The 16,214-nt window shown below is 34.1% G+C and overlaps 2 protein-coding genes across 2 annotated transcripts in view; one reads left to right on the top strand and one right to left on the bottom strand.

Annotated features, from left to right (window-relative positions):
• Nucleotides 1–5,424, bottom strand: part of LOC120422319 (vinculin) — a 32,173-nt gene extending 26,749 nt beyond the window's left edge. The window contains exon 1 of the mRNA XM_039585706.2: nt 4,979–5,424. The gene's annotated coding sequence lies outside the window, so the exon portion shown is untranslated. The remainder of the gene's footprint in view (nt 1–4,978) is intronic.
• Nucleotides 5,425–10,920: 5,496 nt separating this feature from the next.
• Nucleotides 10,921–16,214, top strand: part of LOC120422331 (DNA polymerase theta) — a 67,960-nt gene continuing 62,666 nt past the window's right edge. The window contains exons 1-2 of the mRNA XM_039585726.2: nt 10,921–11,583; nt 11,640–12,509. Coding sequence (XP_039441660.1) covers nt 11,029–11,583; nt 11,640–12,509 — 1,425 coding nt within the window. The 5' untranslated portion in view covers nt 10,921–11,028. The remainder of the gene's footprint in view (nt 11,584–11,639; nt 12,510–16,214) is intronic.

Here is a 16,214-nt window from a genome sequence, read left to right as displayed (position 1 = left end):
TGTCCTATTTACAATTTGCATATTCTTACGACCTAATTGTTCAAGCATTAGAAGATAAAAGACAACCCGTTATTACTCGCAATAAAAAAACCCTTAACTTAAAATTAAATGAATGACACAGATACATAACAAATTACAATGAAAAAAGGTTCTAAATTTTACGCAGAGCTTATGTTCAAATATTATTAAACAATCAAGAAATTTTAAAGGGAGATTATAGCTTGTAACTTGGTGTGAAACATTCTCATCTGTCATGTTAAACTTTACAGTTGCTTGACAAAAAGTTTATTTTTTATTTATAATTCGTAAATTGATCGAGAACTAATTGAAAAATTAATTTGTTTACAACTAGCGCTTAGGATCTTTTAAAACTAACTCAAGATTTTTTTAATTTATTTCATACGACTTTTTCATAAACCACTCGTAAGCGATGTTGACAGCTCCTGTCACGGTGCTGACGATTTAATGAACTAGACCCTTTAGGTTTTTCAATCGTTTCCCCTTCAATTCCAACAGGGTAGCCAGTTTGCATTTTTTGAAGCAAAAATTAAAAATGTATGCGGCTAAATTGGTGATAATGATGTTAATATAAAAATAAATCAACATCAGTTTAAATTTTGGGATACTTTGCAATCGGTCCTAACAATCATCTAAATCTCTAGCATCAATTTGCATTTTTATCGTTTCAAAAACATATTTTCATTGTTTCTGTTAATCATTTGCTTTTTAAAGCTTAGATTTCATTCAAATAATTACAATTAAGAAATTCAATTCAAAATATTAAATTAAAAAATTTCAATCAATTTCAATGAAATATCGAAATAAATTGATAAACAAAACTGGCAACACCTTGTTATACATGTGTTGGTGATAGCCTTGAACCGACGGCAAAGTAGCTCCAAAAACTGATCCAACGCGGCTGATTTGAAAAAATATTTTGAAATGAGTTTTTTTCGATAATAGAATAGTTATTTCAATGGTTTAGTGACGGAAAACAAGAAAGAATTAAATAAACAACAGTTACATTGCTTGGAAACCGCACGAAATTGCTTGGTGTCAGTGCAAAACAGAAAAAATCATCAAGGTGTCGCGAGCCTAATCTGATAAGCAACGAGGCCGGAATTTTTGGACCTAATCGATGTGCTAGGAAAATGAAAGGAAATTCGAATGGCGTTGGAAAAAGTGGCTGAAAAAGCGGAAATAACCAAAAATGTTAACATTTTTGAAAGAGGTAAGATACAAAACTATCCTGCCTACACTTTCTGTTGGTTGGATTCAGTGAATTCGTACTTTAAAAGCCTAAACTACCTCGATTAATAAAAATAGGTCCAAAATAGGTACTAGGTCCAAAATATGGTCATATACCCTCTGTAAAGAATCGATGGAAAAATAAGTAAATAATTCAAAATTATTGAGATTTGGTGTTCCTAGAAACTATTTCTTACTCATTCACGCTTGGATTTCTTACCAAAATATCTGAGATCCGGCCTTGGGACCATCCATAAACCACGTGGACACTTAAGGGGGGGGGGGGGGGGGAGGGAATGGCGATTGTCCACGATCCATACAAAAAAGATTTTTTTTGTATGGACAATTGTCCACGAAGGGGGGGGATAACAGATTCCCAAAAAAAGTGTCCACGTGGTTTATGGATGGTCCCCTTAAAAAAAGTGTTTAAATAACACTTAAGTGATCATAAATTGAAGTTAACAGATCTTTAATGTTCCGAGCTCGTTGAAAAGGTCTTTTAATTACCTTTCTAAAAATATATAACATGAAAGGTTTTCTTGCAAAAACTACCTTTCTTACAATCTTCCAGACTTTAGTCAAAATCGATTTTATTAGCATAACATTGAAGAACCTAATTACAATCAATCTAGTTGAGATTTAAGAGTCAATGGACCTGAAATCATTCCAAAGATGTGTCGTCTTTCAATTACCTTCGTTTGAGTGATAGGATCGATTACCCTAAGTCACTTAAGTGGCCATAACTTTTGAAAGGCATTTCAATTACCTATCTGATGATGTGTCACAAGACAGATCCGGACGTCATTTTCATCAAGTTTACAGAAGGAAGTATTAGACTATGGCAAACGACACTTTTTGACTGTTTGTCAGTTTACTTGCATTTGTTTGCAGAAACGCCAGTCTGCATACATTTCGCTCTGTTTGCGGGTTTGGAAAACTGTCAAACTCGAAAAAGTGCGAGTTTGTTTGATCGTCGTAGTCTAATACCTCCTTAAGACCCAGCTTCAAAAAAGTACATAAGTGTCACTCATGCGGCCATAACTTTAGATAGGATGACCAGATGGCTCATTGGAAAGGGCTGTGTTGTTATATAATGTCTCTTTTTTGAAGATATTGATCATAAAATATCTCTATCGAAATGCTGGTTTTTACTTGTAATGTAATGTAATTAGTAAAATAACGATGAGTAAGTTGCATTGTATAATGTGAGTAAAAATTCAAAATGATTTGAAAATTTAAAATAGAAATTGAGTTTGTTTATTAAATTTTAAAATGTAATACTTGTTTTTAAAAATTGCATTTTTAAAGTATTTTAAAATGTTTTTTTTTGTTTTTATAAAAAAAAAACTGTTGTAAAACAAAAAGTTATTCGAAAAAAATCAAATATTAAAAGTCTACTTTTGGTGAATTAAGAATGATTCAATGAACAGGGTGACCACTCAAATCCCATTTACAAATTCCCGACTTTTTCCAGACTTTCCAGAATGCTCAAATAATACGCATTTCTTATCTAAAGAATGATTTCAAACAAAAAACTTTCTATAAGAAAAGTCAATATTAACCACCGAAAAAAATAATAAATGAATTTAAAAATAATCCAAATATATTAAAACATTTTTTTGTAAATACAGAAACTAACAACAATTGAAAAAAACTACACAAATGGAACTTCATTATTATGATTTAGAGTAGAAACACAAACAATTAGTCTTTGAAAAAATTATCGAAAGTTCAACAATACATATAACATTCATGTTATTTTTTAAATTGGCAAAAGTATAATTTTGATACTTCGTTTCAACTGGAAATGACAAAAAGTTAAAGATAACTGAACTTAAAATTTTGTTCCTATTTTTTTTTAAACTTCATCATCATTTTAAATCAAAGAATGATTAAAACATAATTGCTGAATTTATTTATTCAAAGAATTTTGAAAAATGTCAAGAAATTCATCAAAAAAATAGCCTGGTTCCCTTTTTAATTTTATAATTTTTGATATTGTTTTTTTAATCAATGTTAATTTATCTAGTGGTCAGTATTTAACTGTTTTTTTTTCAATGAACATTCAGTTAGATATGATTTAAGTTTTACCACTTATTTTAAGCAAAATGTTTGAAGAGACAATTATTTAAACAGTTTTGCAATAACTCTAAATTTCTTGGATTATTTTTTTCTATTTCAAAATTTTCTTTATGTTTTCGAAACGTAAAAAAGTTTTTAAATTTTGGATTTTATTTGATATTTAAGTTTTCCGAAAACTGAAAATCAAGCTTTATGTATAGTAGTAATTTAACATTAAAAAAAACATATTTTAATTACTTAAAGAATTTAATAAAACAATTAAAAATATTTACCAAAAAACCATTGCCAAACTCAAGTTGGAATCTGTTTTCAAATATTCAATCTATGTTACAAAATGAAATAGAATCATAACTCTAAGCTGGCCATTAGGCTCTATATTTATATTAGTTTTTCATCAACTTTACCTCTTGTATGATAAACAAAAATTTATAGAGATCATATGATTCATGAAAAATATTATGAAGATCTGTGTCAAAGACTCCAATATTAACTAAGATTTTGAATGTCCTAAACAGCTTTTCCATACTCAAATATATTGAAATAGTAAAAAGAACCTTAAATTTAAAGAAAGTTATTAAAGCAGAATTAAGTAAATTCAATTTGAGAATTGTACAATATATTAAAAAATTATTCAAGAGTTAAAACATTAATTTTCAAACAAGTATGCTCAGAATTCCCGACTTTTCCCGACTTTTTAACAAAAAATCACAAATTCCCGATTTTTGGCGGATTTTGGCCAATTCCCGACTTTTTCCCGACTTTCCCGATTTCCCGACTTGAGTGGCCACCCTGGACTGAATGGTTTTCGTTTGGAGAGACTTTAGAAAATTATTTTGATATTAAAACCAAAAAAATATAAACAGATTTTATTTAAAATTCGTGATTTTTCTATACCAGGTTCGTCGGTGTAGTGGTAAGCGTGGTTGCCCTTCACCCCAGTAGGCCTGGTTTCGATCCAAGTCGGCCCCGGGCAAAAAAAAAAAAATAAAATAAAAATAAAATAGTAATTGAAAATAACAAGCCAGAATTTCAACATTTCAACTTTAATCTAACTCCAAACATGATTTAGAATTTTAAAATCCCAACTGGCGGGGTTAAGAGAACTTGAAAAGTATGTAAAACAAAAAAAAATACCAAAATCATTTCTTTTTTGTTTATGGTTTGATTATCAAAAAATTAAATCGATTGACAACACTTTAAATTAAAATTTGTACCAGCCTTATTTGATTTATTTTAATATTTGAAAATGTTTAATTTTCAAGGGAAAAGGGTTTGGTCACCGCAATGAAATTTAGGTAATATTTCGGGTTTCTACAAGCCAAAACTAGCTTCACACGCCCACTGTGCTTATCCCGTTTCGTTCTTTTTCTTTTCAACCAGTTTGACATTTACACCTCTTCTTCGAGTCTGTCAATAGCATATCTTACAAATCTCAATGATTAAAATTTTTTGATCAATGATTAAATTTTTTGTACCAAATGCGTATTTGTCAGTTATAATTAAAAATGATATTTTTTTAAACAACTCTTTAAACACCAACTTACAACTATCTTCTAATACAGCTCTTTTGAGCACAAAGACTTTTTTGCAATCTTTTTCTTGAAGAGTGTAAATTACGAAGGTTTTTTCACCTCATCACTTTTCTTACCTTTTATGGGATGTTCGATTTATGTATGCTTTTCTTCAGCCAAGGTGTTGCTCGCCTACTTCGAATATCAAAAAACACAAATTAAAGCACTTTTTTTTCCTCAAAAACAACAAAAAAAATGAGGTAAATATTGTGGAAGTAACAGGAATCTCTTGTTTTCACTTGAAGATTTTTTTTTTCGCTTCAAGAAATTTTTCTTTTCTTCCCAGCCCAGCAAAGTGTTCTCCCTCACTTGCGGAGGAGAGCAGCAGCAGCACACACAAGTAGAATTTCAAGAACAAACACACGCGCGTACAACGGTGCGGTCGCGGCGCGGAGTCAGAGAAAAATAATAATAAATTTATTTTTTATTTATTGAATGAAAATAAACGGGACCACGCAAAAAGGGCGGCAGCAAATCAATTTCTGCGACCGAACGCGACGAACCGACGAAGTAGACTGACACACGGGAAAGTCGCAAAAAACCTGTCTGACAGGACCAGTTCTTTGTTATTGTTCGCAAGCGAAAAGGAGGAAAAACGGAACGTCAAAAAGTGACGGAGCAGGCAAGCGCCCTTCAGAATGATTTCGAACAGTGGTATCATGATTAAAATAATGAAGATAAATTAAAATAAAAAAGTAAATAAAAATATTTTTTAAAAAAAGACACGGAAGGCAAAACATATTGTTTCTTGTTTTACAAGTATTAGATCATTGTGTACATATTTGGGGCCAACTGTAGAGCTTGTCAAAATGAAAATTTTAGTTCTTGGAAAACGAAATTTGGCCAATTGTATCAAAAATTATGAGCAAAACATGATTTAAAAATGCTCATTTTGAAATTGAGATTAAATAAGTTAAACAAAAAGATAATTTCAGCAAATCTGGAGTTTTTTTTTAAAAGATCCAATAAACCAAATTTCCAGTTTTTGCTTTTTGGGTGTTGTTGAAACCGTCTTGATTCAGGGGTATTGAAAAACACCCAAAAAGCAAAATCTGAAAATTTGGTTTATTGGACCTTTTCAAAAAAAATCCAGAAATGTACTCTAGAATGTGTGCTTTCAGATGCTTACAAGAGTGAGGTCAAACTCCACCACCTTTTCGTGTTATTCACATTTCAAAATGACGTCTTTTTCGTCGTATTTTGGCTATAACTTTCGTTTAAAAGGACCGATTTTCGCTCTCTTGGAAGATAAATTTGTGTTTTGATCAGTTCTACAAATGCTTACCAGACACCAACTCGCCCCCCCCCCCCCTTCAAAATTTTATGAAAATTAAAGTTTAATCAACTGAAAACCAGTTAAAATGCATTTTCCCGCGTTTATATATTTAGAATGTTTAAACCAGGGGGATGCTAAAGGCAGCCATCTTGGGGGATTAGATTGATATTGCTCGGAAACTGCGCAAAGTTAAAACAACAATATTATTTTTATTTAAATTTCTTTATTTTTATAATATACATTTTTAAATACTATAGTAAAAGTCAAATCGGGTACTAAAGCCCTATGTCAATTTTTATGTACAACGGTAAAAAACACGATAAAACCCGAGGGGCGTGACAAAGCCCTTAATATATTAATTTTTGGTATTTAATACATTAAGGAATTAAATTCCTCATGTCATTTGAGATTTGACAGCGCCACACCTGCTTTGAAAACTTTGGTTTGCTTCGTGTCTCTTTCGCACGCTCGGCTGTCAAGCTTATTTTGGTTTCGTGTAAAAATGAATGACGACGTGGAGCTGAAGAGCTTTTTAAGGAGGACGATCCAAACGTGCATTGACGGAAAAGTTGCAGCCGGCGGAGTGGATCACTTGAACCAGTAGATGGTTAAGTGCGGTTTCACCTATGACAAGATCCTGGAAAGCGCATTGCCGGAGTGTTATGGTCAAGTTCAAGAATAGAAATCAGACGTTAGACAAGAGCAAGATTTCGTTGCAGCTGGTGGTGGCTTGCGACAGCGATGCCTTCAACAAATCAGCATCGGGGGGAAATAAATTGCAACTTCTGTGCAACCGTAAACTGCACTACGAGCGCTGTGATGACAACGCCGCTCTGCGGTGCACTAGAGCTAGGGTGCTGGACTGAGGCAAGTTCGGGAATGGGTCACATGGAAAAGCATTCAGGAGCAGTCCATTATAATTTCATCAGAGTAACCTACTTGGAGTGGCTTTCATCTACGTTAGGTGGTACTTTTTGGTAGATTGCATTGAAAAGAAGAAAATAAAATATCTCATCTTTGTTGTTTCATTTATTTCAATAATAATCCCGCCATGTTAAGTTGGCCAGTTCTTGAGTGTCTGGAATAACGGCGCCACTTTGCCGATTGCCAAGGACCCAGGCGCAGAAGCTGGGGCTGGGGCGAAGCTGGTGGGCCGCATTCAACATGCCCAGCTGTTTGGCGGGAGGGCTGACGAAGCCAGACCAAACCAACTGGACCATGTTTGCGGAAATATGTGGGTGGAGAATTGGAATCGAGGATCTGTTTCAACAAACGCAGCATCGAGGTGTGTCTCAATGCGCCGCTCGATGGCCTTCTCCAACAAATCTTCCGGCTGGACCAGCTTCGATATCGTCCAAAACGTCATTGCTACCGCCTTGGATGGCGCTGCGCAACTTTTCCGGTTTGCCTGTGCCGCGCTGGCACCGCTGGCACTTTCCTGCTCAACCTGCTTTCCGACGACACAAATTTTGCGCCAAACACAACAACAAACACGCGCGGTGTCAAACTGTCAAATCAATGTAGTGTAAGAAGAGGTGGCATTGTTTTGAACGTAAACAATCGTTAATGTATTTAATTCCTACCGTTAATTAATTAAATTATTTAATTTCTTACTACTGTCCCGCCCCTCGATAAAACCCCATTTCTGATCACTTTTTTTCATTTTAATGCAATTTTTTTTTTTTTTGACAAGACAGCATTTTTCCGATGGATCAACTATGGTCCCCTTGGAACGAGCTGTCAAGTAGGAGCTTTTCTGTCAAGAAGGACCGCGAGGTTAATTTTTCAAAATTGATTTAAAAATCCATTTTAAACTCTTTGTGCTCGTACAAAGGGTCATTGTACTCAGAAAAATAAGCTTTATCGCTGTTAACAATAATATCAGCAATCTAAGCTCCATTTTAGGACCCAATTACACAGAAGTTAAGTAAAACGCTCGGTAAAACGTTTCATGTGATAAAAGTACAACTTTAAATAAGGTTATCGACCAGATGTGTTCGAAATTATCCAACTTTGGTAGTTAATTTTGAATATTGAAAAAAATATATACTACTTTTTAAACGTAAATTGCGATAAAATTTTACATAAAAAATAATCAGTATCTTTCAATCTTAATCCAGCAGTTTTTGTACTTTTTACAGTGCGCAGTTGCTTTATTTTGGTTTCGTAATGAACAGCTGTTCTTTTGTTCTGGCTTTGTTTTGGTGCCGTAAATGGCAGCTATCTTTTGTTCTGGTGCCGTAATTGACAGCTGATGATGGCTGCGGTTGAGCTGCTTGTAGTGAGATATAGATGTCACCGCTCTGGTTTGAACTCCTTTAAAAACATTTTAAATTTTCATGAAAATATACTAATGTACAGTCCCACGAAAAGTATTTTTTTTTTTGCGAAAAAAAATCCGCCAGTACCTTGATATTTTCAAAACTAATATTTGGAAAGCAACTGTACGCCTGTAAAATGCATTTTAAAACACTTTTTTCATCTTAATGCTAAAACCTAGTTTTGTTTAGAATTCAGGAATTCTTATATTTAAGATTTGTAGACTTTTAAAATTTGGTAGTTTTTGACTTTGTGAATTTTAGATTTTAAAAATGATATGAAGAATTTGCGAATTATAGAATATTACAATTTAAGAAAATCGTAATTCTTAAAATTTGACCAGTTTAGATGTTATTTTTGCCTTCATGAATTTTAGAATTTTAATTTTATTTTAAGAATTATGGAAATATTTTTTTTTAATTCAAAAACTTGAAATTCTTAAAATCTCATGTTTTTTGCTTTAAAGAATTTTATTTTTTTTTAATTAAAGAATTATATAAATATTTATAATTTTTTTTAAAAGATCGACACTCCTAAAATCTCAAATATTGAAATTCAAAATTTTATATATTCTATAATTTCAAAAATATATAATACAAATATTTTTAAAATTTTAATGTTATAAAACACGAAATTATAACATTCTAAAACTTCAAAATCTTAACCTACGAACAAAAAATCCAGGTTCCGAGTGTCTTGTCGTGTCGTCGGTTTGAATGGTTATTCGGATAATAGAATCACGAACGAACATTTTTTATATGTATTTTTATATTTTGGATTTTGCCATAAAGTATGTTAAAATATCCGTATATCCGAAAATCTACTATACCAAAATCCAGATTATTCTACAATCGATTTAAAAAAAAGTTAAATAAAATTAGTTTGGATTGTATTTTTTATTGGTTCCTAAATTTTGAGAAACTTTTAAAGAATAGAATGCACAAAATTTAAATAAAATTTGAATTTGTCTTATCTCAGATTTTTTTTAATATTTCGATGCCAACATTTCAAAAAGCATCATGTACAAACCATGCGTTTTGAGAAAAACGCATTTGAATGTTGAGCATCCATTTTCAATTACCATTTTTATATAAAAGCAAAATAAGATGTTCTAATGATAACAAACGATGAAAAACGTTGCTTTTGTTGATACTTGATCATCCATATTCAATAAAACATTATTTCCGTAATTTTATTTGAGAAAAACAAACATAACTTCTTTTGAAATCACCAACGTCGATATCACCCTGCTGTCACTGAGGGGGGCGCCTTGTTATGATTCGTTTTTCTTCGCCGAATGTACATGTCGCTATTTTCATGTTGCTTTTTTTCGTCACGAGGTTTATGTAGCCTTTTGTTTGACAGGTTGACAGGGCTATATAAACAGGGACTGCTGATGACCGAGATTTTGTTTATGTTACTTTATTTAAAATCATGATTAAACAGACTTTACTGAAGTAACTTTTGCTCATTTTTGGTGGAGAGGTAGCTTATTAGAAGTACTTTCAGAATATACAATAACCCAGAAAGTGTTAAAATGTACATGATGCCTTTTGAAATGTTACTGTCGATTTCTTTAATTAATTTTCATTTTAATTTATATTTTCAAAAATCAAACCATCCACATTAACGACCCCCCGGTCTTTTGTGGTCTCTATTGCAAGTTTCTGCTCGAACCTAGGAGTCCGAAGGCTTGAATGGGGAGAGCACCCAAACCTCTTTCTACTCTAAGGAACCTTCCACCCCAGTGTTTGAACTGACGACCTTTGGATTGTGAGTCCAACCGCCACCAGCGATTCCACCGGAGTAGGCTGGGTTTGGTGTGTTGTTTGTACTTATGGCATGGAGACAACTCCTACACCTGGAATGACTTAACGGCCTAACAACCAAGGCCGGGACCGACATTTTACTTCCTCATCCGATGGAAGGTTGCAGCAGATGGGAATCGAACCCAGAATCATCCGCTTACAAAGCGGACAGCGTAACCATTCGGCCACGCACTGCCAATTTATATTTTAGGTTTTGCAATTTGGACATTTTGCTATCTCTTTGTTTTTCGAAGCTAAGTATAATATCAAGCAACACAATATTATTGAGCTTATTTCAACTTTTAGTCAAATTGATAAACATATCTGGATTTTTTTTTAAAAAAAAGGTCCGATAAATCAAATTTCCAGTTTTTGCTTTTTGGTTTTTTTTTAAACCGCCTTGAGTCAGGGGTATTAAAAAAAAAATGCAAAATGCAAAAATCTTAAAAAAAAAAATCCAGATATTTTTTTGCTAAAAAATAAAAAAAAAACTTGGCAAATTACCCGAAATTGTACTCATCTGATGTTCCTGAAGGGAAACTGCGCGCGCCCGCCGAAACGAATCTCAACCACAAAACAAAATTCAAACATAAACAACGGCATGTTCGAACGTGATCGCAAATCGTAACGGTCGTCGTCGGTTCGTCGAAAGTCTCGCGAATGTTTCCGTCGGTTTTCGCGAATTCAATCCGGATAGTTTTGTGATTGTTTCGTGAGTCAAAAAATGTCCGGCTTTTCCCAATCGCTCGACCTGGGCGACCAAACGTTTGCCTCGCTGGAGAAGCAGGCCGGTTCGAGGGACTCCACTCCGGTTGGTTCCCGCCAGCCGGTTCGTCGCCGATCCACCCGGCGTGCCAGTCTTCAGGTGGACACTCCCGTGAAGCAACCTAGTCCGAAAGCGGACGATTCGATGGAGGTCATCGAGGAATCGCCCACGAACTCCAGCCGGGTTGGGAACGAAACGCGCCAGAAAAGTGTCCGCGAACGGTTGCGGACGCTGGCGACACAGAGTCGGTCCCGGAAAGGACTGAGGAGGAGCAAGTCCGATTCGGTGGGGGTCAAGGTGGACGGGGTGGGGTCAAAGGGTAGAGGGTTGAAGGCTCGGAGTGAGAGCAGGGATGAGATAAACTTGATGATGGAGCACGGATGTTCTGAGCTGTTCCGGAGTGACATTCGGTTCGATGAGGGGACGGAAAAGGGGGAGATGGTTCTCGCGGAGGAACCGAAGGAGATCAACATTTCGAAACTGCTGGAGTCGGATTTCAACTTTGAAGTTCCGGTGAGTTAAAGAGAGTTTGAATTTGTTATTTTTGTAACGGTTTTACCTTGTTTCAGAAACTCTCTGGAAGGCCTTCCCTTACCACCGCGTCCCCGCAGGCAAAAATCTCTCGGAAAAGTGACGAATTCGAGGACCTGTTTGAGGGCAGCGGTTTCTCCATGGACCCTCAACCTCGCAGCCAAAGCACGATGAAGCTGCCTCCTTCCGGCGGAAGCAATTTTGGAGACTTTTTCGAGAGCTTTTTCACAGCCGAAGGCGTTCCGAACCCCACGGAACCCAAGCCAGAACCTAAACCGGAACCAGTTCCGGAACCTCCAAAGGATAAAAATGAGCTGGACAATTCCGGTCTCGATGAACCGCTTGTCGTTCAAGACGACGATGTATACGACAACTTTCAAGTCGAAAACGTCACCTTCACCCAATCTCCCGTTCTGAACGCTTCGCTCGAGCAGCAACAGTTGCGCAGTAGATTCCTGCAAGAAGAAATGGAACGCTCAAGGCTCGAAGTCCTCGCAACGCTGCAATCTCAACCCAACGCCAACACATCACTAAATTCAACCCTCAACAACACCGTAATCCCCCCAAGATCTCAACTCCCCGTCAAACCCCTTCCGGCAGCGCCCCCAATGACGCTGGCGGATTCGAAAAACCTGCGCCAAGTGTCCAGCTGGGGACTGCCGGAGGCGATCACGAAGGCTTACGCGCGGAAAGGAATCACCGAGCTGTTTCAGTGGCAGGCGGACTGCTTGGCGAACGCGAGGGTCATTTTGGAGTGTGCCAACCTGGTGTACAGTGCGCCCACTTCCGGTGGGAAAACGATCGTCAGCGAGTTTCTGGTGGCGAAAACGGTTGTGGAGAGGAAGCGGAAAGCGTTGGTGATACTGCCGTTTGTGGCGGTGGCCCGGGAGAAGATGTACTATTTGCAGGTGAGGATTGTTTTTTAAATTATAAATTACAAAATATCAAACATTTAGAAATTTGAAACTACTAAAATTTTAAAAATTTTCAATACTTATTTTCCAAATGTTTTAAGCTAAGCTTTCAATATTTAAAATTCAAAAGATTAAAATTCATAAACTGTCAAATTAAAAAATTATTTGATTCAAAAATTCTAAAAATATCAATTTCAAAAATTCAAAAATTCTGTAAAATTGGAATTCTGAAATTCTATAATTTTGAAAATTTGGAAATTTTAAGATTGTAAAATTCTGAAACTCTCAAATTTTAAATTTATATATTTTTTTTAGTTAAAGGTACTGAAATTTAAAAATTCTGAAAATTTTATATTCCTAAATTTATAACGGGTTTTCAAAGTTTTAAATTTCTTAATTGTAAAATTAAATTCCTAAACTCTTAAGGTATAAAATTTAAAATATCGACAATTGTAAAATTTTAAAATTCATTAAGGCCGTTTCAAAGTTTATGTTCAAAATTGGGGAAAAATAGGGGGTAATTTTTTTTTTCTTAAAACTTTAAAAAAATTCCTGAAAATAGCAGCCTAATCAACTGAAAACAATCTAATTGATGCATTGATAATCATATTTAGCGTGTTTGGGCATGTTTAAAAAAGTTTTGAATTTTTAAATAAAATTCCGATGTACAGCACCGCAAATTTTTTTTTCGCAAAAAATAAAATTCTCGTCACTACTTAGATATTTTGGAAACTGATGATTGCAAAACAACTGGACATGTGTATAATGCATTTTAAGAAACTTTTTTTATTAAAATGTTCAAACCATTGCTCGTAATTTATTTTTTTATACTTTATTTATTTATTTTTTTATTAGAAATTCTGAATTCAAATAAAAATAACAGAAATTTCATAATTTCTAAATAATAAATTTAAAAAATCTTTAATTTAAAATAACAAACATTTTAAGAGTTTTCATTTCTAAAATTCCAAAAGCTTTAAATTTTTTTAATTTTAAAGTTATAAATTTCTAAACTGTCAAATTGTAAAATTATTTATTTCCAAAATTCTAAAAATTTTAAATTCAGAATTATTTATAAGAATCTAAAATAATAGAATTTAAAAATTATTTATTTCCAGAATTCTGAAAATTTTACATTTAAAAAGAAGATTCTGATATATTAGAATTAAAAATTCAGAATTTACAGAAAATTCTGAAATTCCATAATTTCTAAATTATATATTTTAAAAATTCCAATGTTTAAAAAATCAATTCAAAAGTTCTACGATTTTTTGTACATTTTAACCCAAAATACTCAAACATCAACAACTTGTAACTTTTGAACCCCGGGGTTTAGAGAGTTCGTCCAGAAGACTTCTTTCCATGTCTCGGCGAGATCTTTCGAATAAAGTTTCTCCCGTTCGTGTACACCCTTGGACCAGTTCCCATACAAATTTGCCCATTCTCCTTTGGGATTCTAAAAATTCATTATTCCTACATTTCTGAAATTTTAATATTTGTTGTTTAATTATAAAATTCTGAGATTTTTAGACACTATTTTTTAATTCTAAAATTCTCAAACTTTATTGATTTATATTTTTCTAGATTCTAAAATTTAAAAATTCTGAGGTTCTTAAAAGTTAACCCAAACAATAAATTTTTAATTCTAAAATGCTGCAATTCTCAAATTCTGAGTTTGACGCTAAAAATTCTCGAATTCCTTAATTCTATGATTCCGATTTTTTTTTATTCTTAGATTTCAAAAATTGAAATTCTCTTTAGAAATTGAGATTTTTGCCTTCCTCACCTCACTGAGGCAAAGCTATAAATCACTCAAAAAATTAACTTTTTAAATAAGCCTCCAAGATAAACCTTAACGTATACATATCGGCTCAGAATCAAATTCTGAGCAAATGTCTGTCCGTGTGGATGGACGTAGAATTTTTTTTCTCACTCACTTTTCTCGGAACTGGCTCGACCGATTTTGACCGGATCTATGTTTTTGGATTTATCTTCAGTTTATTTAAGTATTTTTTAAATTTCATCTCGTTTGGTGCATTACTTTAAAAGTTATGTTCGAAAAACTGTTTTGGTTGATACAAAAAAGGGTCATTATTTACATAATTTGAAAGATCCGGCGGATAGCTGTCGGAACTTTCCGCTCAGTGCACGCACACAAACACTGCAGTTTCTAATGGTTCATCAAATTTATCATAGAGGGCAGCACTCAGATGTATAGTGTCTTTACTAAGTAAGCGTTAGCCAAAGCTTTCGTAGGTTGCAAGGCTTTTAGGAGGAAGGCAGCAACCACCAACTGGTGGATTAAGTAACGTTTTATTCTAAAATTATTGCAGATTGCAGCGATTTTTAGACAATCGTGCAACTTGTGGAAAGCTCTATACAAAAGTGCACACCTCAAACTACAGCAGAAAAAAAACTGTCTAAGACACACACCCTAGTTCGAAACTGTTCTAAAGTGTTCGAAAGCAACAAAGCTCAGTCGAGACACGCACCACTCTAGGCGAGCGGGGGGGAGAAGGGGTAGGATTTCAAGTGTGCAAATATTTGGTGTGCAGTTATGATTTGCAAGGGTGTAGAATTTGGTGCAAAGTGTGCAATATAAAAACTTAGAGCGGCCGTGGCTGACTGGTTACGGTGTTCGCTTTCTAAGCGAATAGTCCTGGGTTCGATTCCCATCTGCTCCCAACGAGAAAGTATAGGAAATATTAATCTTGAAACTCTGAACATGAACGAAAAATCAAAGTCGCCCGAGTCGGGGTTCGATCCCCCGTCCTTTGGATTGGTAAGCAAAAATGCTAACCACTAGGCCATCACGGCTTGGTGAGCGATGCCTGGAATTAGGAATACTGTTACTATCAAACTATATACGCGCTGGGTCCTTGTCCATTTGACAAGGGTTCGGAAGTTCTAAATAACTTTTGAACCCGATTGGTGCAAACGTTCTTCAGGGCGGGGCTTGTCGATAAAAGCTGAGGGACCTCGCGCTCGGCTAGCCAGCGTAGAAATGGGTCACCGAAGCTCGGCAGAGCTAACACCTTCCAAATGCCTATGCGAGTTATTTGCATGTATAGAATGTAGATCTAAAAATACATGGAAACAACTCAATTTGTAAGAAGCGACCGCGTGGTCCCGTTTGGTTGGTTACACACACACACACACACACACACACACACACACACACACACACACACACACACACAAGTGTGCAATATAAAAACTTAATCTAAAATCATAAAATTCTTAGATGCCAAAAAATGTAAACACTATTTTTTTAAAATTTTTAATTCTAAAATTCTTCATAGCCAAACATTCTAAAACACTCAAACTTTAAAATTGAAAAATCTTTTTTTATTTTTTTGCAAGCCAATAATTCTGAAATACTTCAATTCCATTTTTTTAAACTTTTAAAGTTTAAAATTATAAATATTTTAAGATGCTAAAATTGTAAAAAAAAACTGATTTTCAAATTCAAAAAATACAAAATTCTAATATTCTCAATTACAAAATACCAAAAATATTGAATATACAAAATTTAAAATTAAAATTCCCAAAAAAATATGCAATTTATAAACTCCTAAGTTCTTGAATAGTAAGGGTATACAATTGTAATGTTTTACAATTATACAATTCTAAAGTACTACAAATTCTAATATTTTCAAATTCTAAAAATTATAAATTCTAAAAATTATAAATTCAAAA

This window comes from Culex pipiens, chromosome 3 (assembly GCF_016801865.2).
Source record: "Culex pipiens pallens isolate TS chromosome 3, TS_CPP_V2, whole genome shotgun sequence".
Classification (NCBI taxonomy): Eukaryota; Metazoa; Arthropoda; class Insecta; order Diptera; family Culicidae; genus Culex; species Culex pipiens.
This window is presented reverse-complemented; position numbering and strand designations above follow the sequence as displayed.